This window comes from Mesitornis unicolor, unplaced genomic scaffold, assembly GCF_000695765.1.
Source record: "Mesitornis unicolor isolate BGI_N332 unplaced genomic scaffold, ASM69576v1 scaffold22087, whole genome shotgun sequence".
Taxonomy (NCBI): Eukaryota; Metazoa; Chordata; class Aves; order Mesitornithiformes; family Mesitornithidae; genus Mesitornis; species Mesitornis unicolor.
The window spans coordinates 1-27,434 of record NW_010194613.1 but is presented as its reverse complement, the minus strand read 5'-3'; the positions used below and the strand labels follow the sequence as shown (position 1 = coordinate 27,434).

General features: G+C 42.8%; 1 protein-coding gene across 1 annotated transcript; it reads left to right on the top strand.

The window, feature by feature from the left end:
* Positions 1 to 3,792: 3,792 nt before the first annotated feature.
* Positions 3,793 to 26,074, top strand: LOC104543299 (ankyrin repeat and KH domain-containing protein 1-like; the record flags this gene model as incomplete). The annotated part of the gene is given in 5 exon segments (XM_010187879.1): positions 3,793 to 3,946; positions 22,562 to 22,718; positions 24,009 to 24,156; positions 24,706 to 24,853; positions 25,841 to 26,074. Coding segments are annotated over 5 exon segments (841 nt in total), but the record flags the coding sequence as incomplete, so codon positions are not given.
* Positions 26,075 to 27,434: the final 1,360 nt, after the last annotated feature.

The window sequence follows — 27,434 nt, the reverse complement described above, 5'->3', positions numbered from 1 at the left end:
TCGCCAGTGTTGGCTGGGATGTCGGTGCTTGCGAAGCTGCCTTTACGTCCCCCTGACCCGAGGTAAACTCAATCATGGCATTAACACACAGATACTGATGTAGCTATGAATGTAGCTGCTGTGGAGGGAGGAACCAGCGGTGTAACTGGATCTGCCGAGCTGCCAGGCTGCTGCAGTCCTTGGCACGACGACAGCAAAGGGCCAGCGATGCGGTGAAGGACGCCGACGTTCGGTGCCCTGTCCTTGGGTCCCGTGCAGCTTTTTGAGTTTCAATCAGGAATTATTCCTACTTGCAGTTGTTCTGGCAGTTCATAACGTCTTGAATCCGTGTGTTCCTAATGAGCCTTACCAAGTAAGATGCTTATTAACTGCCCAAAGCAGCTCTCAAAATAAGCCAAAAATAGCACAGTGACTGGTTACTCTATCACTGCGCTACAGATCTGATTAGGATAGAGCGGAGTGCCTAAATTTTGCAACATGAGCAGCGTATGAAGTCTTCCAGGAATGCTAGTGTGAAATCTGGTGCGTTTTGTTTTGGTTTTAATGAAGCTTATTTTTTGTTAAAGAAAATATTTATATATATGTATGTATGTATATTTGGGGTAGGGTTGTTTGGTTTTTGGTGAAAACTTACTAGTAATATGTGATCGTTGCAAGTCACTTCCATTCACAAGGGACATCTGGTTGATTAGGTAATTTCTTACTCTGCTGTTAGTGATGAGGTATCCGACCTTTCATCCTCATCTTGTCTTAGTGTGTGAGGAACTGCATTGATTTGCAGAAATGTCAGACGTTCTGACTTGGAAAAATGCATTGAAACTTGTTTTGGGAGACTGGCGGTGGTACAGCTCTTTTAACGTTTTTGCATATGGGTTTTCAGTATCTTCACACTCGAGTTATTTGTGTTGTGGGTATGTTATTGCGCTGCCGCTAAAAATCAAAACAAAAACTGAAAAATGATGCTCAACATGTGCAGAAATAATGAAAGCAGCTGCTTTTTCTTGCTGCGATATAGAATTAAGATGAAAACGTTGTATACGAAGCAAGATTTTTGTGTGAGACTTTAAATGTGCGAGGTCTGTGGAAGTAGAGTTGCAAACTTAAAGAAGATCTGAAAAGCAGTGAGCGTTGAAAATAGTGGTGAAAGAACAGATTGTACCAATACTGCCCGCCTTGTCCCTAAATAAAAGCTTTAATTCGCTTTAATAAGCAGTGTTTGCATAATCAGTGTTTAAAAGGCTTTTTTAGAGGTTTCTGTAAGCAAAATGTATTTCCTGTGAGGGGAGAGAGAAGTTCCTGGGAAGGTGATAAAGTGTTTGTGAATGCTGAATTAACACTGAGTTGGGTTCCAAAGGTGTGTTGTTAATGTCCTGTGTAAATAAATATATATATATAAAAATATATATATGCACACACACAAGTGGGCTTGGGGTGGTAGTAGTTGAGGAGCAAATGGTCCATGTCTTTACCAGAATGTCAAAAAATGACGTTTTAATCAGCTCCTGGAGGGTTGATGTGAGGCCGATGTGCTGGGTGCTGTCAGGCTGTTCCCAAGGGTGAAGGTGAAGGGTAAGGCTTGCCAGGAGGAGCTTTGAATATTACGGTGGTGTTTGTTGTTCATAAGTGCAGTTGCTTCTGTGGCAGTAGCATTTTTACCTCTCTTCACAGAATCCCAGACCGTTAGGGATTGGAAGGGACCTCCAAAGCTCATCCAGTCCAATCCCCCTGCCGGAGCAGGAACACCCAGATGAGGTTACACAGGAAGGCGTCCAGGCGGGTTTTGAATGTCTGCAGAGAAGGAGACTCCACAACCTCTCTGGGCAGCCTGGGCCAGGGCTCTGTCACCCTCACTGAGAAGAAGTTTCTTCTCCAATTGAAGTGGAACCTCCTGTGTTCCAGTTTGTGTCCGACTCTTGGTGTGTCTTCCAAAGGGAGAACTGCTGTTAAATGTAGTGGTGTAAATGAAAGAGAAAAAACGGAGTCCATTACTATATAGTAAAATTTCTTGTGTGTGGTTCTCAGCTATTTATAACAGACAGTCACTTATGCACAGCGGGATTTTCTGCCAGTCACCGGGTCACACAAACGTTGTTGTGACAGGAATAATAGTTCTAGCATATTGGTGAGGCATAGTGCCTTGCTTAGTCTTGGGAGAGAAATGAAAACCCTGTAGGGATGCATTTTGGTGGGAGTTTGAAGTAGCTCATCTTGGTAGCAAAAATGTTTATCACTGGTTTAGGTCACTGATTTTCTGCTTGTTTTAATGCTCGACTCTCTCTCAGTAACAGTTCTCTTCTTTCAGGGCCATTCTCTGGACTGATCTAGAAACCTTGCTTCTTCGAGCCCTAAATCATAGCCTGCTGTCTTGGCTTTAATACCCAAAATACAATACCTGTAAGCTGACTGATGTTGTGCATATGCACTGAGATGTGGACCTTGTGTTCAAAAGCCACTTTTCCTTCCTGATGGTATCCATGTGGTACCATCACATTTCACCGGGCACCCACGGGTTGGCTCGGACACCAGGGGACAATTTTACAGAACATTTACATAGCAAACAGAGGAAGAAATGACCACAAGTTGCTCCTGCACAGCAGTGCTCTATGGAGATCCTCCAGGCCTTGTTAATTCTTCACGCAATGGGGCACTGAGGGAGTCTGCAGATGGCCTGCTTTGATTTTTTGGAGGTATAAATGATCTCTTTCTTAAGGTGGTGTTTGATAGGGCTGAATATGGTATACCATATAATACCATATATATATATGATAGGGTTTGATATAGTAATGGTTTGCTGCTGGTGTGAGATGGGGGCAGTATTAGGGGAAAAAGGCTGATGGGACTGGGGTGTGACGTGGGAAAGGGCAGCAGTGGTTGTATAACGAACACATCTCATTTCTGCAGCACGTTTAAGGCACTGATAGCGTTGAACAGATAATGCCTAATGATGAAATAGTGGTTTTATCTTCAAATATTACTGAAAATCGAGGGAAATTGTGTCTGAACTTCGGGCAGATTCTGCAGCGTAGTTGTGCTCTCTCATTAGAGCATGAGTCAGGTATCCTCCTTGTTTACTCTGGCCAGCTTCCCAAAACTACGGCGTGTTACGTTGAGTAACTCCACGAGCTTGTGCTGGGAGATCGTGGGCCACCGGTGGGACAGCATTGCTGCTGCTCCGTGCCAATACCTGCTTGCCTAATGGTCCTCCTATCTGTTCTTGTCTAGAAAACATTAATGGCTGCGGTAGTGCTAAGTGCCAGCTTGGAAACAGATGTTTGGGGTTTGAAATTTAGTCAACTATCGCATTTCTACTCAAAACAAACAATCCTTGTGCTACATGAGTGGAAATTACCTTTAAAACAGAACGGAAAGGCACCTCGGGAAACCATTCAGTCCTCCCTGGCTCTCAGATGGGTTCAGCTTTACCAAAGTCATTACTGGCGGCTTTTTTTAATGACAAGGTAGGCAGATATCTGGTGACAAAGGAGTTAGAGGCTGTTGTGGCAGTCTGTTTTGGTGATTAGCTGTCCAAACACGCATAATATTTTTCCAATATTTAATCTAAGCTATCCTGCTGTAGTTTAAGATCTTGCTAATAGTAATTTTTACAATAAACTGCTTTTCATGTAGAGTTTTTCCTGTTACTTCAGCTGCTTCTTGGGGTGATTTTTACAGTTATGTCCTATAATCTGTACTAAGATAGTACAGTTAAATGACTTTGTGTTTTCTAATATTTTAGATTTGATACAAAACTTCAAAAATGGTAAAACTATTTTTTTTCACCTTGACAAACAGGTTGAATCATTTATTTTGGACCAAGAAGATCTTGATAACCCAGTACTTAAAACCACGTCGGAGTTATTCTTATCGAGCGCTGCAGAAGGTGCGGACTTGAGAACTGTGGATCCAGAAACACAAGCAAGACTCGAAGCCTTACTGGAGGCAGCAGGTACTTGCTTTGTATAGTTGGTTTTTCTCTTTCTCTCCATACAAAGTCAGAAAAGTTAATTTGAATTAAGTGGTATTTCATTGCCCAGATGAGATTTCATGTGTTACCACAGGAAGGATTAAAGGGCAGAGAATGTAGGAAAATAGATTGGCTGAAATAATGGGGTTTTTTTTCCTGCTGCCTTGGTCAATATATAATTATTAATTAATTTTTCTAGAAATTTACAGGTGAAATACTTAATTCTCTGTTTTGACTTTCACAAAACTACTTTTCCATTCTGTTGTTCTGAGATGCGGCTGTTGGAAAACACATAGGACTAGATGGACAATGTGCCACCACACTTGTGACTCTCCTAGTGAAAGCTTGACTGATTTAATTCTTTCCAAGGTTTGTGACTCGGGTGTTTGCAATGGATTTAAAATCCAAGGACAGGAAAACCCTGCTTTGAAACAAATCCCATTTGATCGTTGTGGGTGCATGCTCAGCCTAGTAGAAGTGTGCTGAAATTGGGGCTTTTGGACTTCAGCTCTCAGCACACAAATAAATAGCCTTTATTTGCAGGTGTTTAGGTGTATGCTCCTAATGGAGAAGGAAGCAAAGGGGGCAAGGGACATGGGCTTTGGGCTCTCTTTGCATATTGTGTTTGGCAAAAAACCCAGTTTGCAACACAGCATAGCGTTTGGCAACGAAAAGTTGGAGCAGCCTAATTAAAGGTGGTCCCCTAAAATGATTCTAACCTGATATAACCCTTGGGAACTAAACTTTGCTTTGCTTTGCAGGCAAGATAGACTATTGCTGGGATAGTCCAGATACGAAGAGAATTTGAATAATCTGATCCCTTTTTATGCATTATTAAAAATGAAAATCCGTTGTAGTTTCTCTCATGTACCCGATGACTGCTGTGTCCTAAAACTTATTGGTAGCTTTGTAAATTGTCAGTGGAGATGTCTGATGGTTAATATTACAAGGGCAGTCCATTTCTCACAGCTTACATCTAAAGCTGCAGTCTTCAAAATGATTTCACGGTATTTAACAAATCTGGGAGGTAGCATTGCTTTTTGTAATGCCTGTGAGATCGCTTGCTTTAGATTTGGAAGCAGAAGTTGGCCGCTTGTCCCCAGGATTAGATGGTGTGGTTTCAGTCTGAGGTTTCCATCCTTTGATTCCCCGAGTGCTTGGAGTAGGGTTGTAGAAAATGGGCAGAACAGAAGGAATCTGGGAAAAAAAGAGCAGATCAAAAAAAGAGCGCTTTTGTTTGGGAGCTCCATCTCCCTCTCTAAAAAGACCGGACAAAATTAATGCCACTTGATGAATGTGTGAGATGAAAAGACTGAGAACACTCTTGAGAAAGTCCTCTGGTTAAGCAGTACTTGTCTTTCCCGTTGAGAATTTGAACACTACAAATATCATTAGGGTGCCTTAAAGGAGGCACTGAGAATCTGGTGGTTTATTAATAAAAGCCATGATTTAAAAGCGACTTAAAAAGCAGCTGGTGTTGCTGGGAGATACTCTAATGTCTTCATGGGGTTTCTGGGGCTGGTTTGGCTGAAAATACCCTTTCTAACCTGAAGTGAGCTTCTAGGTTTCCATCATGGCAACAGAGTGGCCTTGTGTTGGGGCTTGATTGTTTTGCAGGTTGGCAAAAGCGAGTCTCCTGTTATTTTAGTCACGTTTGAGTTCCCAGAAAACTATTGCTCGGAGAAGTGGTTTAACTACGGCCTTGCCTGATGTGGTTTCTAGGGTAGCTTGGGCTTCGCTGTCATGATCCCTTCTCCTGTGGGAAGCTTAATCCTAACTTACAACCTCCTGGAAAATGGGTCTTGCTTTTAGTGTCTTGGGGTTTCTCACACGCAGGGTTGGTGGCTGTGTCATTAGGATCCTAATGAGTGTGACTTGCAAAACTAGTTTTGCTCATTCTCCATGAATCCTTTAATGCTCCCATCTCACATGGATGTGCTGTTTATTAATTCTGGAAGGTAAGTTCTAACAACTGCAGCCAGATGGGATGTTCTTCTTCAGATCACTTAAGCAGAAGTGGTTTTCAGCCACTGCATTCTCTAAGATTTATGGGAGCGTTGCTTTGCTTTTAAGTAGCTGTCTTGATCTGAGAGCTGATTAGGCCTGCATATGCAGGTGTAGAGGCCAGGGGTTAGTTGAACTGCTTAAAAACATTTCTTTACATTGCGTTGGTGCATTTTAAGAGTGCTGGATATATTTTTTGCAGTTCAGCTTGTTTATGCTGTTTTCAAGAAGATTGATGTTGTGGTTTTGGATGCTGAGGGTGACAGCTTTAAGTATTCTTCCTTCTGCAATCTGTTGAAGCAAAGCACAGCCCCTTTGGTAATAAACAACTGCCAGCGGTTGTATTATTTCACAAAAAAACTAGCTTTACGTTCTGAAGATGAAGAGACTTCACTGTTCTGTGAAGATCATAAATATGAGGTGTTTTCATCATTAGAAATTGAAGATAGATGAAAACAATTGAATCCTGTTCTTTGGGAAGTTCTCTGACAGTGGATTCATGTTCTGCGCTAGAAATGTTCAGCCCCACTGTTAAGAAATCAGCAGTACCCTAATTAGAATAATATTCCAGCTCTGAAGAGTCATGGTTCTTTTGTGGACGTTCAGAAAGGTTGATTACTAAATTGCCTTTTGGAGGACAGTAGGTGGCCACTGGAGGAAGAGAGCTCTTGGCTGTGGGAATGGATGGTTGCAGCGTTCAGAGCTCTCGCTCTTGGCAGGTTCCTCCATGGGTCCCTCAAGACGTGTTCCTAAAAGGGCAAACTCACCTCTACAGAGCTGGGGGAAGCTTGACAGGTTAAAGCCGTTTCATTTTCTGGTTCTGCGTTTTATAGGCATCAGGAAGGGAGAATGATCTGCTCCTGTGCAGTCCTTTCTGGAGCGCGGGTTGTTGCTTAAAGCGGACAGAGAAAGGCGCTGGTTGAAGCGTGTGGTCAAATACAAATCCCACCCAAAATGTGGAATTCCACAGAAGGTGTAAAATGTCAAAATGTTCTCATCTCTGCAGTTAAAACAGTTTATGGTGTTTCATCACGGTTTTGTGGAGTTTTCTAGGAAGTGACACAGAATGGTACAGAACTGATTTTTACTTTGAAGAAATAGCTTGGGTGCCCATATCCTGCCATAAGGACCAGCAGATCTTCTGAGCACTTTCCTTCTCAATCTGAATGCTGAAGCACTTTGACAATAAAGCATCAAAAATAGATGCAGAAGAAATTGGTGAAGAAGCTCTTTGCCTAGCACTGGAGCACTTGGTATTTCTGTTGAGTACCTGCACAGGGAGGAGTTGTGTTAGCAATGAGTTCTTCAAAGTCCTACTCTTGTTTGTGAGGAAAACCAGGATATTTTGGAGAGGAGTCATGTTCTACCAAAGCTTTGTGTAACGGAGCAGATGTGAGTAGTAGATCCTTATGTTCAAACAGGGAGCAGGGTTATATACATCCTTCTGCTGAAAAACAGGATTAAAGGTGGCTGGAGACCCTCGTGTAGACGGTTTGGTGTATTTGAGACTTTGGGGGTTTAAATGCAGTGTAAATGGTGAAAGAGACATCTAGGTTTCGTACCAAGTGTCTGCTAATACCTGGTGCATCTCAGGAGTTGAGGCATCAGGGCTTGGTACTGCTCTTTGGGAAGCTGCTGGGATGGATGGGGGGGGACGTGGGCTGCGTGTTCTGGGACTGGGGGAGGCAAAAAGTGGAAGTAATCGCCTACTTAGTGGAAACAGAGAGCACAGGTCAAAATCTGAATGGGCCCAGATAAAATCTGCCTGCTTTAGGATAGACTGAAAGGATAGAGTGAGATTCAGCAGTTGTAAAATTGAATGCTTTCCAGCGTGGGTACGGATCTCTAGATTTAACCACTTGCCAAGCTGTCGACCAAACCTGCTTCATTTTCTTTTGTGAGGTGACCAAACCCATTCATTATTCACTAACAGCGAGAGTTGGGTTTTTTGTATTAATTAAAGTAATTTATATTTGCTTCCCCCAACATTAGAAGGCTTGAATGTGACAGATAGCTCTGTGATCCTGCAGTCCCAGCAGTGCGCTGTGGTCAAAGAAGAGTCTGACAGATGCACGGTTTGCTTTCCTCCTGCACCGCAGAGACCCCTTGGAAAGCGTCAGACTGGGCCAAATAAATTCTTTGATCGTTGTTCATAATCAATAAAATTCATGTGTGGACCAGCTGTTCCTTTTCTGAGGGCTGATGAGTAACTTAGGGCGTTATTTAAGTGGAGGTGGGCATCTGATCCATTAGCAACTTCACTAGTGGAGGGTTATCCACGCTCCACTTCCAACTGCAGAGGATGGACAATTGGTGTTTGTCAGTTTAACGGCTGCACCTCCGTGCTGGTGGGATGTGACAAATACGTTTCTAGATCTGTATCTGTGCTCTGGAATAAAAAAGAAAAATAAAATCTTTATTGGGGGGAGTCTGAGCGGGGATTGCGGGAATTTGAGCAAAGATGAAACTTCATTTATTGTGCAGTGTAGCAGTATCGTCTTTGAAGTGTGTTTAGCTGCCTTCAACGTGGCAAAAGTCTTCTTTTTAGTCCAACTATTTTGACTTTTTTAACCAAGAAAGGCTTTTCACCTTAACTTGATCTGGTCTGAAATACTCAGTGTTACAGGGATGCACATATAGGTAAAGCAAGAGAAACAGTTTTCATTAAGAAAGTTCAAATAGGCTTCATTCTGGGCATTTCTTTAGAGATTAAAGCTGTACTGCCACTAAAACCACCACTGTTGTTAACTAGAAAACATCCTGGCACATTGCAGTCAGTGATTTGCTCATTTTCTTTCTTCACCGTCTAAAGATTCAGAGTGGGAAGGCATATATGGTATGTGAAACGTGCAGATGTGTTGTGCTTTTGAGTAAGTTGGATAAACTAAATTTTGTGCATGTAATTGAATTATTAATATTAGATTTCTCTGAGGTTTTGCATGATTTTAAGACTTTTTTTCTAATCTAGTAGGCTTTTAGATTAGAAAAAAGTCCTGGTCTAATCCTGCTCTTATTCAAATTAACTTCCATACTTTGAAAGTGCACTAAATGTACCAGCTTCGTGCTTTTTGGCTCCTTCAGTTGGATTTTGCTGTGAAGAACAGTTTTATTATTGTAACACTTCAATTGATGCTTGTAGGTATCCGACAGATAACTTACCTTGCCAGATCTGAAGATCTTGCTTTTTGTATTCTTTAAGTTTTTTCCTCAGCAGGGATGGGAAATAGGGAGAGAAGAGACAAAAAGTTACAAGGCTTACTTTGTCAAGTAATAAAATTGGCCAGGGTACTCCTCAGTCTCTGAAATTGTCTGTTCCTGTGTGTGTGTGTACATATATACACATATATATGAACATATATATGGATAGATAAATAGATATATCCATCTCAAAGGTCATTATTAATCAGCCAATGCTTTATGACCATCCTGTGCAATTCTCCTTTTAACATTATTTTTTCCAAGTCTTGGATGTATTTTTAACTCTACTTCTTTCTATTCTACTTGTGCCGTATTTTATTTTTCATGCAAATTGGATTCTTCTGCAAGATGAAATCCTCTTTGCTCTCCTGTTCCAGTATGGGCGTATTCCTGGTTTAAACCTTTTTTCTGTTCAGTATTGCTTTCAGGACTTCTTGTTACGTTGGTGCTCTGAGCAGCCTCAGCCGAAGGAGGAGAGCAAGAGGGCTTGGGCAGGAGAAAAAGCAGTACTTTATTGACAGTTCTGTGTGAATTGAGATGGGATTTAGCCTGTACTGAGACAAGATCCTACTCTTTTATTAATTATTATTATTTATTATTATTATTTATTTATTTTTTACATGTGTGGTTCCTCAATGGTGTTGGGGGTGCAGAAGCTTGCCCTGGGCTTGGTGCTGCTGCTGCAGTGGGCTCAGAGCTGTGCAGGGCTGTGGTCTGCACTGGGCACCCCTTCAGGGCACACGGGGGCTGTGGTGGGACTGGTGTTCGGCAGTTTTGGTTGTCCTGAGATTTGTGTTAGAGCTGGTGGATAAACATCTAAGTAGCAATATCGCAGGTGAGCTGGTTATGGGGGTCTGATATTAAGCAAGTACAGGAGAAAACTGGAATGCAAGCAACCACAGGTCACTTAAAGCCAGTGTCTGATAAATATTGCTGACCTACTGCAGAAAGTATCTTATCTGAGTGTGGTATAGCATTTTATCTGTCTTACAGCATTTTATCTGTCTTCTGTTTCATTCACATGCGAGCTTGCTTTCTCTAAACTGGCTACTGGTTTGGCTGTGGTGCCAGTGTAAGAGAGGAGCATAGATGTCAACCTTGAGAAATGAAGCAGTTACTACACTTCAGTTTGAGTTCATCAAAATGTAACTCCTCTCCCAAAGTGCATCAGGAGAGTGAGGAAGGAGTGAGGAGGTAGAAAAGCCTCTGTCTCTTGCAAGAAGACTTTACTAATAGTTTATTAAAAAGCTCAATGACACAGACTTGGGTTTCAGGATGAATTTTGGATCGATTTCTGCATGTCAGTCATGTAGTTTCTTTAGCATGCGATGATAAAACCAGAGTTTAGAAGTGTTCAGAGCAGAGTCTGGGTGTGAGGTGAGTGCCTCATGGTGTGCAGACTGGATCTGAATCTCCCCGTGTGGATTTCAGGGTTTTTTAATGTTCTGAAGTGTGGTGGCAGTAACCAGTGCCAGCCACCCAGCTCCGTACTGGACAAACTGGTAAGTCAGGTTGGCAGGCTGGCTGCGTGGCCACCCCTTCTGGGGCTGACTGGAAGTGTACTGGGGGCCGTGACGCGGTTGTACTGGGGGCCGTGACGCGGTCGTACTGAGAGCGGGGCTGTTGCTGCTTCTTTATGTAAGAGTTGCTTAAACTGTCCAACACCTGAGAGGAATTCACTGAGCTCTTCTTGGCAGACCCACAGTACGTTGTTCTTTTATCAGTTTTGTATTGATATGAAATATTTGGGATTTTTAGTGTCAGGAGCAACAGATTCTACAGAGTCATTGATATGTTACAGTACATGGTGTAACAGGTGAAGCGGTTGCTTTTTTTCCATTTGGGCTCTCAAATTTGATGAAATATGACTGTTGTATATTCAGGAAGTCATTACAATAAACAAGTTTCTAGGAAAACATATTATAATATTTTATATGCATAGCTTAAATCACCAAATTCTGCCTATTTCTGCAAAGTCAAGCTACTCTTCACCAGATTAATGCAAAATGAAATGTACTGCCACTCAGCTTTGATTCTGCTTATGAAAGCAAGTGGCTTTTTTTCTTGCACTGGGGCATGGGAACTTTAACTGCCTGTTATAAATTATCTTTTGCCTTTTTAAAGACCTTATTTTGAAAGCTAAGTAATTTATAAGTTTGAAAGGACTTAAATACCTTGCTTTAAAACAAGCTGTGGTACATTAAGCATCTTGCACAAAAAATGGGGTTTATATTCTTTGTAAAAGTGAAGTGTTTAAACACTTGAGGATTCAACACACAGGAAAGTTTAAAAAAACCCAGTAAATTATTGCGTGGCACAAATTTATCATTGTATCCACCAAGAAAATGCTTGCTGTGGGAACGAAAGGCATGGTGTGGTTCTGTGTTGACTTTTTTCCCTGTGTAATAAAACATTCGATCTAAGACAGCAGTTACTGACTTCTTGCCATCAGCTTTTCCTCAAATTCTACACAACCTTCTGGAAAACCAGGGCTGAAAGAAACGTCGGTAGATGGAGTTGATCCGTAGGGAAATGGTGCTGTTCCCGATGGGTGCTGAGGACCTGGTCCCACAAACTCCCTGGTGCTGGCAGCCCCACAGCTCTCCCAGCCTATTTTAAAGCTAAACAGCATCACATTTTCCCTGCCCTGAACTGCTGCTGTTTAGGTTTCCTCTGCTCTTGTTCCCCTCTGGGGTCTCCGTACGTGGTCTCTGTTCCTCAGAGCTCGCTGCCCCAAATCACTCACATTGGGCAAGCTGAGCTCTGGCTCATGGAGAGCAGGGGTGTTATTTCATCTGGGCTTTTGTTTGCACAGCTCGGTTTGTTGTCTGCCTTTTGCAGCAGAAATAGTGGTTTAAAGTTGAATTTGACTTTATAAATCTACCAATGCTTTTCTCAAGAGCTGTTACCTGAACAAATTATTCTGTATTTGTGCAGTTGGTTATTCCTGTGTGCATATTTATACATACATACATATATATATATTTCTGACACTCCTGTTTGGATATGTCCTTTAAAAAAGCTTCTTGAATCTGCATTGTTCTAAAGGCTGAAATTCTGTCTTTGCTTTCAAAGAACTGCATTTCCTTTTGAGTAAAAGGGCGTTGGACTGGATGATCTTTAAGGTCCCTTCCAACCTAAACCATCTATGAGTGAGACGATTCGAACCAACCTGGCCTGACTTCGTTTGGCTTTGCCTTCTGTTGCCAAAACCAAGCAAGCAGCATGGTTTGGAAGTCCCTACAGGGAAAGGAGCATGCAGGAAAATTTAGTGATGAATGAGGAGAAACTTGTGATGTGGCTGTGCTTTTTGGCTATTGAATGTAAATGTAGAAATAGATTCAGTTTTATTTTGCAGGTAGTCACTGTGTACTGAGCCATTTTCCAGTTCAGGAAAGCCATTACAGCCCATTTGGACTTGGTTTTCCACTGATTGCTAGAAATTGGTAGAGAAGAGTTCAAGTGGGATGTTTGCCTATAGATAACATTCAAAGGTTATTTAATTTCTCCTTTTCCTGCATCTCTGTTGTCCATGGGGTCATTTGATGGCAGGAAGTAAAGAATTGCTGTTGAAGGTCATGATTATCAGATGTTGTGATTTCTGCTTCTGGATCATTTACAAAGCTGCTGCCTTTGTAGTTGTGTGGGTAAATATTGGAAGCACTGCAGTCTCCACTTAAATAAAATAAATGCCCTGAGGGAATTTAGAATCATAGCATCACAGAAAGTGTTGGGTGGGAAGGGACCTTTAAAGCTGATCCAGTCCAACTCCTGCAGTGAGCAGGGACATTGGTACCAGATCAGGGTGCTCAGACCCCATCAAGCCTGGCCTTGAATATCTCCAGGGATGGGGCCTGCACCACCTCTCTGGGCAACCTGTGCAGTGATCGACCACCTCATGGGGAAGAGCTTTTTCCTCATATCCAACCTAAATCTCCCCTTTTCTAGTTTAAAACCATTCCCCCTCATCCTATTGCTCCATGCCCCAGTGAACAGCTCTTCCCCAATTTCTTATAGGCACCTTTCAGGTCCTGGAAGGTCGCTATAAGGTCCCCCTGGAGCCTTCTCTTCTCCAGGCTGAACAACCCCAACTCTCTCAGCTGTCTCCATAGCAGAGCTGCTCCAGCCCTTGGATCATCTTTGTGGCCTCCTCTGGCCCCGCTCCAGCACTTCAATGTCCTTTTTGTGCTGGGGACTCCAAAGCTGGACACAGCACTGCAGGTGAGGTCTGACCAGAGCAGAGCGGAGGGGCAGAATCCCCTCCCTCCATCTCCTGGCCACACTTCTTGTGCTGCAGCCCAGGATGTGTTTGAATACCACTCTGTGTAAGCAACCAGAAGCGATCTGATTCTGTTTTCTCAGTGTCTAGCCTGGACGCTTCCTTGCAACACAGGAGTGTCAGAGCTGGTGTCCAAAGCTCTGAATTTGGAGCCTGATGCCTTTGGTTGTTGCTGGGGCGCTCGGTAGCTGCTCCCAACTCCCGCGTGGTGGTTTAGCCCCGTGTGCTGTTGCTGCGATGCCCTGCAGCGTGCGGGTACGTGTGGGTGCAGGGGGAGCAGGTGACTGGGGACATGTGCTGAGTCTGCCCTTTCAGCCGCTGCCCTTTTAAACCGAACAAAGCCAGGCAGACAATTCGGCTGTGGCTGAAGTTTTCCCTTAGCTAATCACTGGCAAGCTCGATCCGAGCAGGAGAGCGTTGGTTTTAAATGTGTAAACGTGCTCGAATGCTTCCTGGTGCTGCGGCCCTGGCGAAGGCGTTGAGGGAGGGATGAGAGGGCTGGCACTGCAAAAGGCATCGGGCACCCAAGTAATTTGCTGTGATTTTGCTGCCATGGCAAAGCTTTCTGGGTGTGTATCACTGGCTTTTATCTATGGTAAGGGTGGAAAAAACCAACCTAAAAAAAATCCCTGATGTGGTCATTCAAAAAAAATTAATAATTAAGTGATAAGCTGCTATTTAATTGTAATATACAGTAACTCACATTTAATCCTAGAGAAGCACCAGAACAAATTCACCCTCAGAGTAATGCAGATGTTTACAAACTAGTGCTTAATCCCATCCTTGTCCTTTAGAATTTAGATTAAAGTTAGCATCGTGTGTTGAATATTCCTCTCAAAGGCAAGACCTTACACTTACAATCAGAAGGATTTCGAAAGGAGACCTTAGTTGCCATGGGTAAAAGTGCTCTTTTTAATTCTGGGATGGTCTTCTCTCTTTGCTTTAAGCTCATAATGAGTAAAACAGAAGCTTTCTCCTGCTCCAAGGCCGAATTCAAGTGTTTGTTACTTGCATTCGATACGTCTTGCAAGCCAAAACATGGATAGCTTGAACAAATCCCTTCTGTCGGGATCTCTGGTGCCACACATTGAAAAGCTCTGGTTTAGCTCCATCTCTTTTGCCCTACACTTTTCTTTTTAAAAGCCAAGTTCCTTGAAGAAACTACTCTTTTTTTTTTCCCCTGTACAAAATCTTGGGGCTGAGGAAGATGCTCCTTTCTCCCCTCCTTCCTATCTTGCTTCTCCATCTTGGATGCTGTGGGATCAAAGGTGAGATAAACTCACAAGCACTTAGATGTGGATTGAAACCTATTTGTCAGTGGTAGGTAGAGAGTAAGGACTTACATAAACCAGTAATAGCTTTCAGTGCATGCCAAGGAGGTTTTTGCCATGGTTGGGTGTAGTATTTCGTAGGTGTGGGCAATGTGCTCGCGAGGTTTTGGACCAGGGCTTAATTCTTCCAAAGAGACTTCAAAACACACCACAAAAAGCCCCCCAAAAAGGAAAAGGAGCGAATGAGTGAGCACTCCAGAGCAGTCTAGACAAGTTCAGCATTAATATCTGTTCTGTTCATAATTGTATTAAATTTTTTGCTTCTTTTATAGAGGAAATACGAACACTTTCTTGTACCTGAGTGTGATTCTCCAGGCTGTGTGTTGAACCATGAGCCCTCTCGCATTATCCCCTGAGCTCTGGTTTGCTTTATTTAAAGCAACTCAGCCATTGAATTGCTGTTTAAATGGTGACTGTGACAGAACCGGCTATTTTTCTACTGTATTATTGCTTTTGTCCTAATTGTAGCTGCTGCTTTAAAGCATGAGGTAACCCAAAAGGCAAACACCTCACCCAGACGCTTACCTGCAGTGAAATGGGTGAGAAAGCCGTTTGCCAGTGATGGAGTACATCTGTAATTATAACACAGGAGTAATTAATGATGCTTCCACATTACCTGCTTGTAATATCTATGGGATCAAGGTGCATTTGGTTGTGACCAGTGGGATTTTATGCACATAGGTGATAAATGCGTCTGGAGCTCCCGGTTCCTGTCAGAAATCAGCAGTGCTGAGGATCCACTCTGAGAACTTGTCACCTTGCAGTGAGGCAAATGCTTCTTTCCTAGAAACAAAGTCTTGAAAAATGGCAAGGTTGGGGTTTCTTTCTAAAGCTGCTTGATAGGAAACGTCAATATTTGGGCGCTGTGAATGAGGGGCACAGGGGAAATGTGTGTGAGGTGGCTGCGGTGCTTTAGTGGGCATTTGCTGTCACCATCAGGCAGGAATCTTCTGTTCTGGCTGCGCTTTTCTCTCCTCTTGCCAGTTACGTATGTTTTAAGTTAAAATACGTGTGGTATTCCCTATCTGTCAAATACCCATATTCTTTCTTGCCTTCAGAAAACAAAGGAAATGGGTGGATTGGGTTGGTGGAGAGGAATTGGATGAAGTTGCAGACTATTTGGGGAGATGGGGATTTTGCTGGAAACATCTGTAAGTCTATGTCGAGCTGGCTTTTCAGTGCTGGATTTGCTCCCAGGGCTTCCAAACTTGGGTAAAAGTGGAAGTTGCTGGCTGATATTGTGAATTACCTGCTTAGGGAACCTCATGGTGAAGTAACGTGAGGCTGAATTGAAATCTAATGGGGAATCTCTCAAAAGAAATGTGAATGTTAATGAGTTAAATGAGAATCCCTGTTTGTGCTGAAGAATTGGAAATCAAGTTTTTGGATCTTGAGACATCCGAGCACGCTGATGTAAAAGCAGATGATCCCAAAAAGAGGAACCCTTGTCATCCAAATCTCACCGAAATATCAGGAAGATCTGATTGTAGCTGGAGAATACTTCCTCGCTTTTGGTTCTGGAAAACAAGACAATCTCACTGCTACGGTTGCTGTACAGAAAGAAATGCCATCAGAATTTCTGGCTCCCGTTCTGACAACTGCATTCAAATATATGTAAATGCGAATGTAATGGTAAGAGTTTGCAGTGTCAAGCAAGTGAAAAATGAGAAGCTGGGATGAAGGGTGATTTTTTTCCTCCCCTGGTGTGTGTGTGTGTGCCGTGATGGGCTCTGGGTTCTCTGCAGACACCCCCTTTCACCGGTGCCTCTTGCTCCAGTGGCTGAGCTCCTCCTCATTTTAGGAGTGGGAATTTGTGAAGAAAGGGATATTTGGAGGTTAGGACCATGAAATGCAATTCAGGAGAGTACAATCGTATTCCTGCTTTTGCCAGAGAAGGTTTAGCAGATGATCTGCAGGGGATTTTTCAGCTGGCATTGAAAATGCCTGGTTTTGGGTGTGATCGTTTGCTGTCAGGGATCTGATTTGTAGCAATTGAAAACTCGGCTGCTCTGGGAGTCTGGGGAGCTGTGATGGTGACACATGAAATATTGTAAAATGCTAATTACACAAAAAAACCCCACCAAACCCCCAAGCTGTAGCTCTTAATTTCATGCTAAATGAGCCTTGTTTAGCGTGCCCAGATACTATTAGAGAAGAACACAAAGTTGCAGCCAGTGAATTCTGTTTGTGCCACACAGGTGGGAAAAATGCAGTTTGATAGTGAAGGTTTGTGCCAAATGTATTAAAAGGAAAAATTCTTGTAGTCAGCATAGTTAAAACAGGATAAAGTCAGGCCATAATTTGGGTATTCAGTGGTGAAGGTTACAGAGGCGTGTGCTTGTCTTTGGAAAGGCTGAAAGCTTCAGTGTAGCTCTTCTGGTGTTTCAGAAGACTTTTTATTTTGCCCTTTTGGGGATAACCTTTTCTGTTAAATACGGATTAAGGTTTCCTGTCTTTGAGTTTGGGTATTACACAGTGCAGACAGACTGCTTTAGGAGCAATCTGGAGCAGGAAGGGGGACCCAGCCGGTTTAGTTCATGGTATTTTCTTGTTCAAAATAATTACAGGTTTTTAAAGAGATTCATGTAATCTATTAAGTTGTGTGCCTATTGAAGCACTAATGGGTAATCTCATGCATAGCGGCATGGTGATTAAGTTGTGTGCCTATTGAAGCACTAATGGATAATCCCATGCATAATGGCATGGTAATGTGTGATAATCTGCTGTGTAGTGATTAGAAAGGGTATGGCCAAGTGTCTTAGGTACCTTCTCGAGGATGTGCCAGCGTGTGTAGTGATTAGAAAGGGTATGGCCAAGTGGCTTAGGTACCTTCTCAAGGATGTGCCAGCATGTCCATGGATGGGGATGGTGGGGTGAGACTACGAGCAAGTTTGTTGCAGCACAGAAATATGTGACATTTTAAATGTCAGGAGTGAGAATTCGAAAGCTTTGACAGGGCATTTCTGTTCCAAGTTCATCTTTCTTCTGAATGCTGAGGTAAAAAATGATGGTAAAAGGGTATTTGCCACCAATGTCTTTAACAAGGACAGGTGTGTCAGGAGAGGACTTGTGCAGTATGAAATTGGTGTCAAAATGGGGGGGTTTTGAAAGGCAAAGTATAACCAGCTATTCAGAGGCAGGGTTTATGTCATCATACAAAGAATTTTTGTTGTTGTTACTGGTGTTTTTCCAAGTGTGGATATTCCAGATGCAAGATCTCTGCAGACTTCGGTGCAGCTCACCTTTGGGCATCTTCACATTAGCAGCTTCTGGAGGTCTCCTTTCCCACACGCTCCTGGGTACTGCATTAGATGTGAAAATCTCTCTTTGTGTTGTTTTGCCTGGCTTTGGACTGTTTTTTACAAGAAAACTCAGAGCCAGCACAACCCACTCCCACTTCAGATGGGCTGAAATAATCTGTGTCGCACCCTTGCTGAAATCTCTTCTGCAAGACTAAAACCCGTGTTTCCATTGCTGTGTGGTCATGTAATCGGTGGGATAAAGTTTTGTTGGGGGTTTTTTTGAGGTGGTGTTTTTTGGAGGTGTGTTTTTGTTAGTTATATGGGGAATTAAAGATCACTTTCTGTTAACATAAACCAAGCAGGAAGTCGGGACATCTCAGGCTGGTGTTTGGTAGATGGCTGATACCACCTCTGCTTGCTTCCACCACTGCTAGAATTTACAGAAAATAGTAAAGGGGAATTTTCTGCAGACGCTCCTAAGTATTACCAGAAATAAACTTCAAACATGTGGCTTAAAACATGCTGAGAAACCTTTTTTGTCTTTAGGAAATCTTCCCTTGGGTTTTTCTTGTAACATAGCTGAACTGAATTCCTCTGGTGTGCTGTTAGGGGAGCTGTACCTGTGCCGTGGATTTGAGACCTTCCAGATCGGGGTCTGCTCAGTCCTGCCTGGGTCTGCTCAGTCCTGCTTGTTGCTGCCTTGTGGCAGCACCTCTGTGCTGCATACTGAATTAATACTTGTCTGATAGAGTTACTGCTTGTTGGCACAGTCCAGAATTTCTTGATTCCTCTGAGTGAGGATCCCAATAAAGAAGCAAAAACAAAGTTCGGTCTCTCCTTCGCTGAGCCGTCTTTGCCTTGTTTGAGGTGCTGCCTGTGTGCCGTGCTGGCTAAAGTAGGTTCTTGACATGGCATTAAAAAAGGTTGCATATCTGGGCCACATTTCCATCAAAACCATCTTTGGGGGCAAGTGAGGTAAGACCTTAGGGAACCTCGGGGACCAGCGATGACTCCACGTGGGCTGGAGCTGAGTTAGACTTTGCAATGAACCTGAGACCTTAAATTGGACACGTTAGCAGGTGAATAGCCTCGAGTGTGTGTTAGCACATACGGTGTGCTGGAACTGCAATACTGTGTTCAGTGCTGGGCCCTCAGCTCAAGAAGGACAGGAACTGCTTGGAAGAGTCCAGCAGGGCCACAAAGATGCTGGAGGGAGTGGAGCATCTCCTGCTGAGGAGCGGCTGAGGGAGCTGGGGCTCTTGAGCTTGGAGCAGAGGAGACTGAGGGGTGCCTCATTCCTGGGGATCCATTGGGAAAGGGCAGTGTCAGGAGGAAGGAGCCAGGCTCTGCTCTGGGTTGTCCAATGCCAGGACAAGGGGCAATGGTCCCAAGCTGGAGCACAGGAGGTTCAAGCTGAAGATGAGGAGAAACTTTGAGAGTGTGAGGGTTCTGGAGCATGGCCCAGGCTGCCCAGAGAGGTTGTGGAGTCTCCTTGTGTGGAGACACTCAAAGCCCTGGCCGTGTTCCTGTGTGACTGCTCTGGTGATCCTGCTGTGGCAGGGGTTGCACTGGGGGAGCTTTCCAGGTCCCTTCCAGCTCCTCATATTCTGTGATTCTGACTGGGAAGGAGCATAGCACTGAGTCTGTGGGCTTTTTGAGGATTATTGGACATTACCTCTTACACGTAGTTATGTTGATCTCTTTGGAATAATCTCTTTTGCTGTTCAAAGTGTATATTGACACCAGTTGTGTGTGGTGTGAGGGACTTAACTGTGGGCTCCATGCTAGAGTAATTTTTTCTAAAGGTATTTTCAACGGTGATAATTATGAGCTATTAGCTAGAAACTACACTTAGCTCTTTTCTTTATCCCTGATATGAACTTTTTCCAGTTAAGGAGGGGAGAGCAACTGATGCTCCTGTGAAAATGTTCTTTCTCTTGAACTAGAAGAGAAGGGAACGGTTGGCCCGTTGTAGGCAGCTGACTTGTTCCTCTGCTGCAGTGAGCTTGAAACAACATTGGCTTAGGTTATTCGTGTTGATTCTTCAATATTTATTCATGGCTTTCAACTTTAGTGTTCAAATCGTGAAAATACACAGACGTGGTTGTCAGAGAATGTAATCTCTGATTCCTCATGGCAAAGTCAAAGACACATCAGTGATATAATGTGATTGTATTATAATAATATATTAAATAGTATAGATAATAAATACATTTAGAAGCACATAAATATATATATATATAAAGTATAAAGTTCAAAAAGCACATCTGCCCCTTTGCTTTTCCAGAGACACAGCCCTGGTTGAGTTCCAGTCTTTGAGGTGATACCTGGGTTTTTGCCTCGCTAAACCGAGGGAGATCACACTGGGAGGCTACAGCTCATTCCGGGTTATCCTAAAACTGGAACCATGGTAGGGATACCCCGATGAGTCTGAAAGTCAACAAGGAAGCTGGTGTTGGTTATAGGTGCGTAGGTGTGTATCTGATGAGCAAGCTTTTCCCTTGAAAGGTGAGCTGCTTGTTCTAACACACCTCTCTGATTGACCCCAGGCTAATTTTCTTAGTTCAGTATGATGGTTACTAACTTGGGGACTGTCTGGCATTATCTGCCACTTTTTTTAGGGGAAAAAAGAAGTCATCTGCTGCAGACTCAGCCTACTGATACAGTACTCAGTGGTACTGGGCATCGCATCCCTGTTGGACTTGTTTAAACTGATGGACGTGCCCTTTCCAGATGCAGCCGGTGTCCCATAGATTTGGTGGTTTGTGGCCCAGCAGATCTTGCAATCTGCTCCTTGTAAGCTAAATCTGTGCTTCTTTAACCTTTGCTCAGGGGTTATTTTTCTAAATCCTGTGGGTTTCTCTCAGGTACTTTTCCACTTCACTTGCCGCAGTGTTCAGCTTCGGTTGCGGTGGTCCTAGATGAGGCCTCGGTGCCAGGTTGTGAAGCTTTAATTCCCTTTCTCTCCCTAGGCTGTACTTTTATGTACACCACAAGCTGGTGTAAGCCAGCCCTGCCACCAGGAGTAGCTGGTGTGAACATCTGAGTTGGTGTGAGCTGTCCTGGGGGGCAGATCCATGTGACAGATACCACTTTCTACTGGAACAGTTTTGCAGTGGCTGTCCCCACTGTCCCCACTTGCAAAGCCAACACGACCGACATCCCCTTTTTAACCAACATTAAATTCAGTTCATGCTCATCTGTGAGGTGTGAGCTGTGCTGTTTGAGGGCTGTTGTTTATAACCTCCCTATATTTAGCAGCAGGGTTAGAAGGGTTATGGCCTCGACAGTCTGGAGGTGGAAGGGGGCACGTGGCCGGTGGCATCTTCAAGTACGTGAGGGGTTCATGGCCCAACTTCGCTCTGCTCTCATTGCTCTGCAGTGCACCAGGCAGTCGTGGAAAATCAGATGGGTGTGGTGTGGACACATCTAGATATAATTTGTAAAATTACATTTAGGTGTAAAAATATAAGCTATAAGATGCATTATTTTCAGAGGTTTATATCGAATTTGACCCTGTATAACAGTTAAGAGATTGAAAAGTTGCTGATCCATCACTGGTGAAGGTAGCTAATCTATAATCTAGAGCATATGAAACCAATTGTTTTCTTTTTTGGGGGAACATACTATTAAACAATGCATTTCTTTACACTATTTGCACATTTGTATGTGCAAATATAAGCCCTGCCTGTGCTGCAGAGGCAACTGGACTGGGATGTTTGCATATGTAAAACAGGCTGTGGAGTGAAACCTGTGTGGAGCAGAACTGCACAGCTGGGCCAGGATTTGCTGTCAGCTGTATAAATGAGTGGGATGGATAAATACCTTCTTATGCTGCTGTTCTGTATGGGCCTTCAGCTTTAGTCATAGCAACTGTTTTAAAAAATAAACTCTTACAACATTTCCTCGAGTCCAAACATTTCTACTGTGTAACGTTAGTGTGGAGGGGGCGTTGGTTTCAAGTATACTTAAAATATTTGAAACGTAGTTGCATAATTGTTGTGCCTGTAGCTAGAGCCGTGCAGTTTAGAATGTTAAATTATTGGCAATTGAAGCTAATCACTTTTTTCCCCTTACCTTCAAAAAGAAAAGGTGTATTAGAGCTCAGTCCACTTCATTTTGGGTGGGAAAGGTGTCATAACTGGACACTTTAAATGGGAAAATTCTTCACTTTCAGAAAATGTTAAGCCAAGCCTGTGGAATAAATAACCTGTTTGCCAAAATTCTGGGTTTGGACTTGGCCTTATTTCCCTGAGATTTATTTTTTTTAAATTTTCTATTTTATTTTAATTTTTCAAAGGTATTCGGGAATTTGGGACAGGTAATGAAGCTGCCAGTTGAAAAATAGTTTTAATTAACTGTAGTAAGATGTTAAGGAGTTAGGCAGTTGTGAAGAGTGACTGTTAAGCAGCTGATTTTCTGGCATGTTTGCAGATGATTTTTTAACTAATAGTGCATGTGGCTGGAATCTAAAATAGTGTCTTTGCATTTCTTTTGTGTGACTTTCCTACTAACCCGACTGATGAACCGCCGTGCCCTGAAGGAATCGGTAAATTGTCCACTGCCGATGGCAAAGCCTTCGCAGATCCCGAGGTCCTCCGGAGGCTGACGTCCTCCGTCAGCTGCGCCCTGGACGAAGCTGCCGCCGCGTTGACGCGGATGAGAGCAGAGAACAATCACAACGCGGGACAAGTGGACAAGTATGTAGCGATCGCTCCCCATCCCCGCTTCCCCAGCTATAACTTTGTCATTTTAATTCCAAATTCAGGTAGTTTTATATTTACTGCTTGGTAAAGTCTGCTGCACTGCTAGCAGAAGCACGGTTATTAAATCTGAAGGTGCAACTGCTGTCCCATCAGGTTATTGCCTCAAAGTATAAGAGATCAGTACCAAAGAAAGTGACTTTGTAACCTGTTCTGTGTACTACACAGTTGATTTCTTACTTCAAAACTGGGTTAATTTCTTAGCTGTAGCAAAGCTGGTGATAGTTCTCTAATTACTGCCTCAGCGTGCTTTGTTGGAAGCTCATTAATTAGTTCATTGGTATTCTCTTCCAACTTCTAATACAATACGTACAGTGATTTGCCCCGGGATCTTGCTCAGGAACTTGGGGAAAGTGAAGCTGTATTATCTGGTAACTTTTCATAACCGTTAATTAGTGAGGACGGTATTTAACTCCCACGAGGAGAGAGATGAGGATTTGTCCCACGTCATCTTAAAGCTTTCTTCTTCATTGGTAACTTTGAAGCATCTTTAGGGGTCCTGAAATATTTTCTACTCTGAGGAGTAATGCAAGTGATTTCCAAACTGTTGGGATGGTGTGAGAAGCTGAGGAAAGGGACCAAGAGAAATAAGAACTCCAGCAAAGGGAAGTAGCAGGGGGCTCTTGTTCCCTTCCCCTCCCACCAGGGCATTTACTGAGCTTTGGTTTCCGTGATTCCTCGCATGTATTTTCTAAATCAGATTCTATCATCACTTGGAGAAGTGCAGCTTGCTCTTGTTTGCACTTGTGTTTAGCAGTGCTTTAATGATTGTCTTTGCTGTTAGACTTTCTTTTTTAAACAGAAAATGATTTAAAGGGCAGGTGATTTGGTTTGAAATCAGTTGAAGCTCAGCTCGCCTTCTTCAAGATTTGTTTGTAGTGTACTTTCCTGGGTCTCAGGGGAAATAGCTATTTCTCTACCTCAGAGGTTAGTGGTGGTTGAAGTAGTGATTACAGACTTCTGAGCTTTTAGATGCCAAGAACTCGGGGTTCATCTTGTCTTTCCTTCTCACCCTTAGTTTGTAGTTACCTCTTAGGGCTTTTTTTAGGGGTGAGTTGTAGTGATCCATGTAGGATTTGTGCTGTTTAAAGAAATAGGTAAGATACATTTTCTAATACGCCTCAGTGTTAATGTTATGGGTCTTTAAGCAAAGACTTTTTCCTTGCATAGAAAAGCTGCCTATCGTAGATTTATTTTGAGCTTACCTTGTGGTGACTGATTTTGCAGTCGCAGTTTGGCAGAAGCATGCTCAGATGGGGATGTCAATGCTGTCCGGAAGCTGCTGGATGAAGGCAGAAGTGTCAATGAACACACGGAAGAAGGGGAGAGTCTCCTTTGCTTGGCCTGTTTTTTTTGATATTATGAATTGGCACAAGTAAGTAACAAGTGTAATCACAACTAAGCCTTTGGGAAGCATTGTCTAAGGGGCTTCTTTTGACAGATAAACATTTTAGTTATTCCATTTGTAAGAATTTTTTATATATATCCCCATAGCAGGGTGGGTTGGACTAAATGGTCTTTAAGGTCCCTTCCAACCCAAACCATTCTATGATTTATAATGTAAACAGAGTATCAGTTAACACAGCTTATTGTGGACTTCCAGTTATTGTTTGTCTTTGTAATGGAAAATGCTGTCCCGTGTGCCTTCAGGTTTAAGGGACTTGTCTGAGGAATGTGTCGTGTTTTATGATGTATCTACTGGCGTTGTTCTTGATGCAGTCAAGCTGTTCTGCCAAGCAGACGTTGCAAGAGGATCTAAAATAGCAGCAAAATCAAACAGTTCAAGTGATTACCTTCTAAAAACTCATTTCCCAGTCACACAATCCTGTTTTCAAATCACATCTGTATCAACAGTGCACTAATTTGTGTAGTGGTTTGGCTTTTATATTTGGGTATCTAAGGGCAGAATTTGTGCTTTCTCTAGGTGCTGCTAGCAATGCATGCAAACGTTGAAGATCGAGGGAATAAAGGAGACATAACTCCCTTAATGGCAGCTGCCAGCGGAGGCTATGTAGATATCGTGAAACTGCTCCTTGTTCATTGTGCAGATGTCAACGCGCAGTCTTCAACAGGTAACTGGGGAGCAGCAGCATGAGTTAATGAGACTGGCACATAAGATGGGCAGCTGTTCTGAACATCTGGGCTTCTCTCTGATAGTTTCACTCACAAAAACGTGACAGGAACTGGTAAGAACAGGCCAGATACAGAGCAGACCTGGCCATTAGTAAATTTTTAACATGAGCTGTAACAGAAAGCACTGTTCCTGTGAAAACCACAGTGTTAGGTGACCAGAAAAATACATCAAACGTAGTTTTTCCCAGCAAGACCACCATGGGACACATCTGGTTAAGACCAGTTATTTCCATCTATTGCTTTTTACCAAAGGAGGGACAATTGTAAAGCATTGAATGTCATCTACATTGCTGATGCTTGACCACAGCTTAACTAACCTTGCTGAGAGTATTAACCTGCAGTTGGGTTCTGCTAATATTAAGATAGGATTTCGACTTTGTTCAAATTTTTAAGAAGTCGAGAGCCTGAACTATGAAATGATCTTTTTATCTTGATCTTTAGTCATGTTAAGCAGAACTTGCATTAAAATTGACTGTAGCATTAAAACGTGAGCTGTATGTGATTGTGTCACAGTACTGGAGTTTTAAATTTTATAAATTTATTTTCATCCAGGCAGTAGAAGTTTTTCAAGGGACTATAGGGTATATACAAAAAAAATGAACACCATCCTTGCCCAAAGCATGAAAATTACCCATTGATCTTTCTGTGTATTTGATCTCTTTGTGTGCTGAAGTAAGAAACATAATAATCAAAGAAAAAATAAACCTGATTTATAATATTGGTTTAGCGTTAAGACTCTTTCACGTGATAGTTGTATATTTGATACCTAGCCTGAAATTGTTGGCTGGAGTAACGTTGCCGTGTGGTAAGAGGCTGCTGCTGGTGATGTCCTGGGTTTTGTTTAGAGCTGTTAAAACTCATTTCCTTTCCTGTATCAGGAGCGGGTGATGGCAAGGGCTTTCATGTCGACTTCTTCTTCTCTGCAGGGAACACAGCTCTCACTTACGCTTGTGCTGGGGGCTTTGTTGACATAGTGAAGGTGCTATTGAAAGCCGGTGCTAACATAGAAGACCACAATGAGAATGGCCATACCCCCTTAATGGAAGCAGCCAGTGCAGGTCATGTTGAGGTTGCGAGAGTATTGCTGGAATATGGTGCAGGAATCAACACTCACTCCAACGAGTTCAAAGAAAGTGCACTTACACTTGCATGCTATAAAGGTATTGTCTCTTGCCTGCTTTTGTATTTTTTGTTGAGATTTATTTCCTAGGATTTATCTGACTAAAGCTTCCAGCCATACTTTGAATATTTTTCTGAAGAGTTTTTGAATTCCGGATTTTGCCTTTAAACTTGATGTCAGGAAATGCTCATCCATGGTGTAGTGGTATTAAGCCTGTCTACTTGTGTCCAGATGTGGGCATGTATTTGATCTGTTGCAGATGAAAACTTGTGACTGGCTGCATCCAAAGCTGTGCTTTGACACACCACCACTCTGCCCTTCCCCACTACCGCATCCCCTGTTTCATCCAGATTCCCCTCACCAACTGTCTGCAGGTTCTGAAAACGTCTGTTAGTTGTTAGAAGGATGTGAAGTTGGAACAGATGTTCCTGGAATGCCTGATGGGGTGAAAAATTATTACTGGATGCTCTGCCCCCAGTGTAATTTTGGAGGGTGTCTATGAATTGTTACGTATTGTGAACTTCTGTGGACTTCTGACTTAATTTTTATTGCTATTTCAATCTATGTAAAGTCACTTAGTGCAATGGTAATCCAATGTGCTTCCAATTTTTCTTTCCCAAACCTCCATAAAATTTCCAACAAGTGTTTTCCTCCTAATAGAAGTTTTAAGGATGCAGATTATTGTCACAGTAACTTTAGGTTTTGCCTCTGTGGTTAGAGTTGGAGGATAAATACTATGTATAACCCACCTGAAAACTTGCATCTGCGTTTGTCATGGACTTCCTGCAGCACATAGTAGTTCCTTAGGGAGAAATTTCACTAATAGTACTCCTGGATATGCTGGAGGGGCATTCTTGTGACCTAAAAATCAATAGAGTGATGTAATGCAGGGTCTTCATTCCCTGGAGATTTCCTCTATTAGCTTTGGCAAGACGGTTGAGCTACCTTGTTTTCCTATCAGTTCCTACAAGTCTTGTCTTGGAGGATGAAATGTAAAATTAGTAAAGGACAAATTCGAAAATGACAGAAGCCATAACAGAGTTGAAAACTCGTGTTGGTAAAGTTCAGTAGGAGCTTTCAGAAATAATGTCAGATAACATCGTATGATGTAATGTGTGTGTATTAGTGCAGAAAGTTGTCTGAATGCTGTGATTAAAAAGCTTGGAGTTAAGTTCTTATGTACGTGGACCTATTCCTCTAAAAGATAATCCACCTCCAGTTGGATGGTGCCTTGGAAAACCCAAGTGCTATATACACACTGAATAAGGATAAGCACAATCTCTTATGGCTTGAAGCCCCAAGGAAAGGTTCCTGTTGTGTAGAAGTGAATTACAGAGGTTTGTCTTCATCTCACAGTCGGGCAGTATCTGTAGGAAAGACCATCTGAAGTCTGGCTGTCC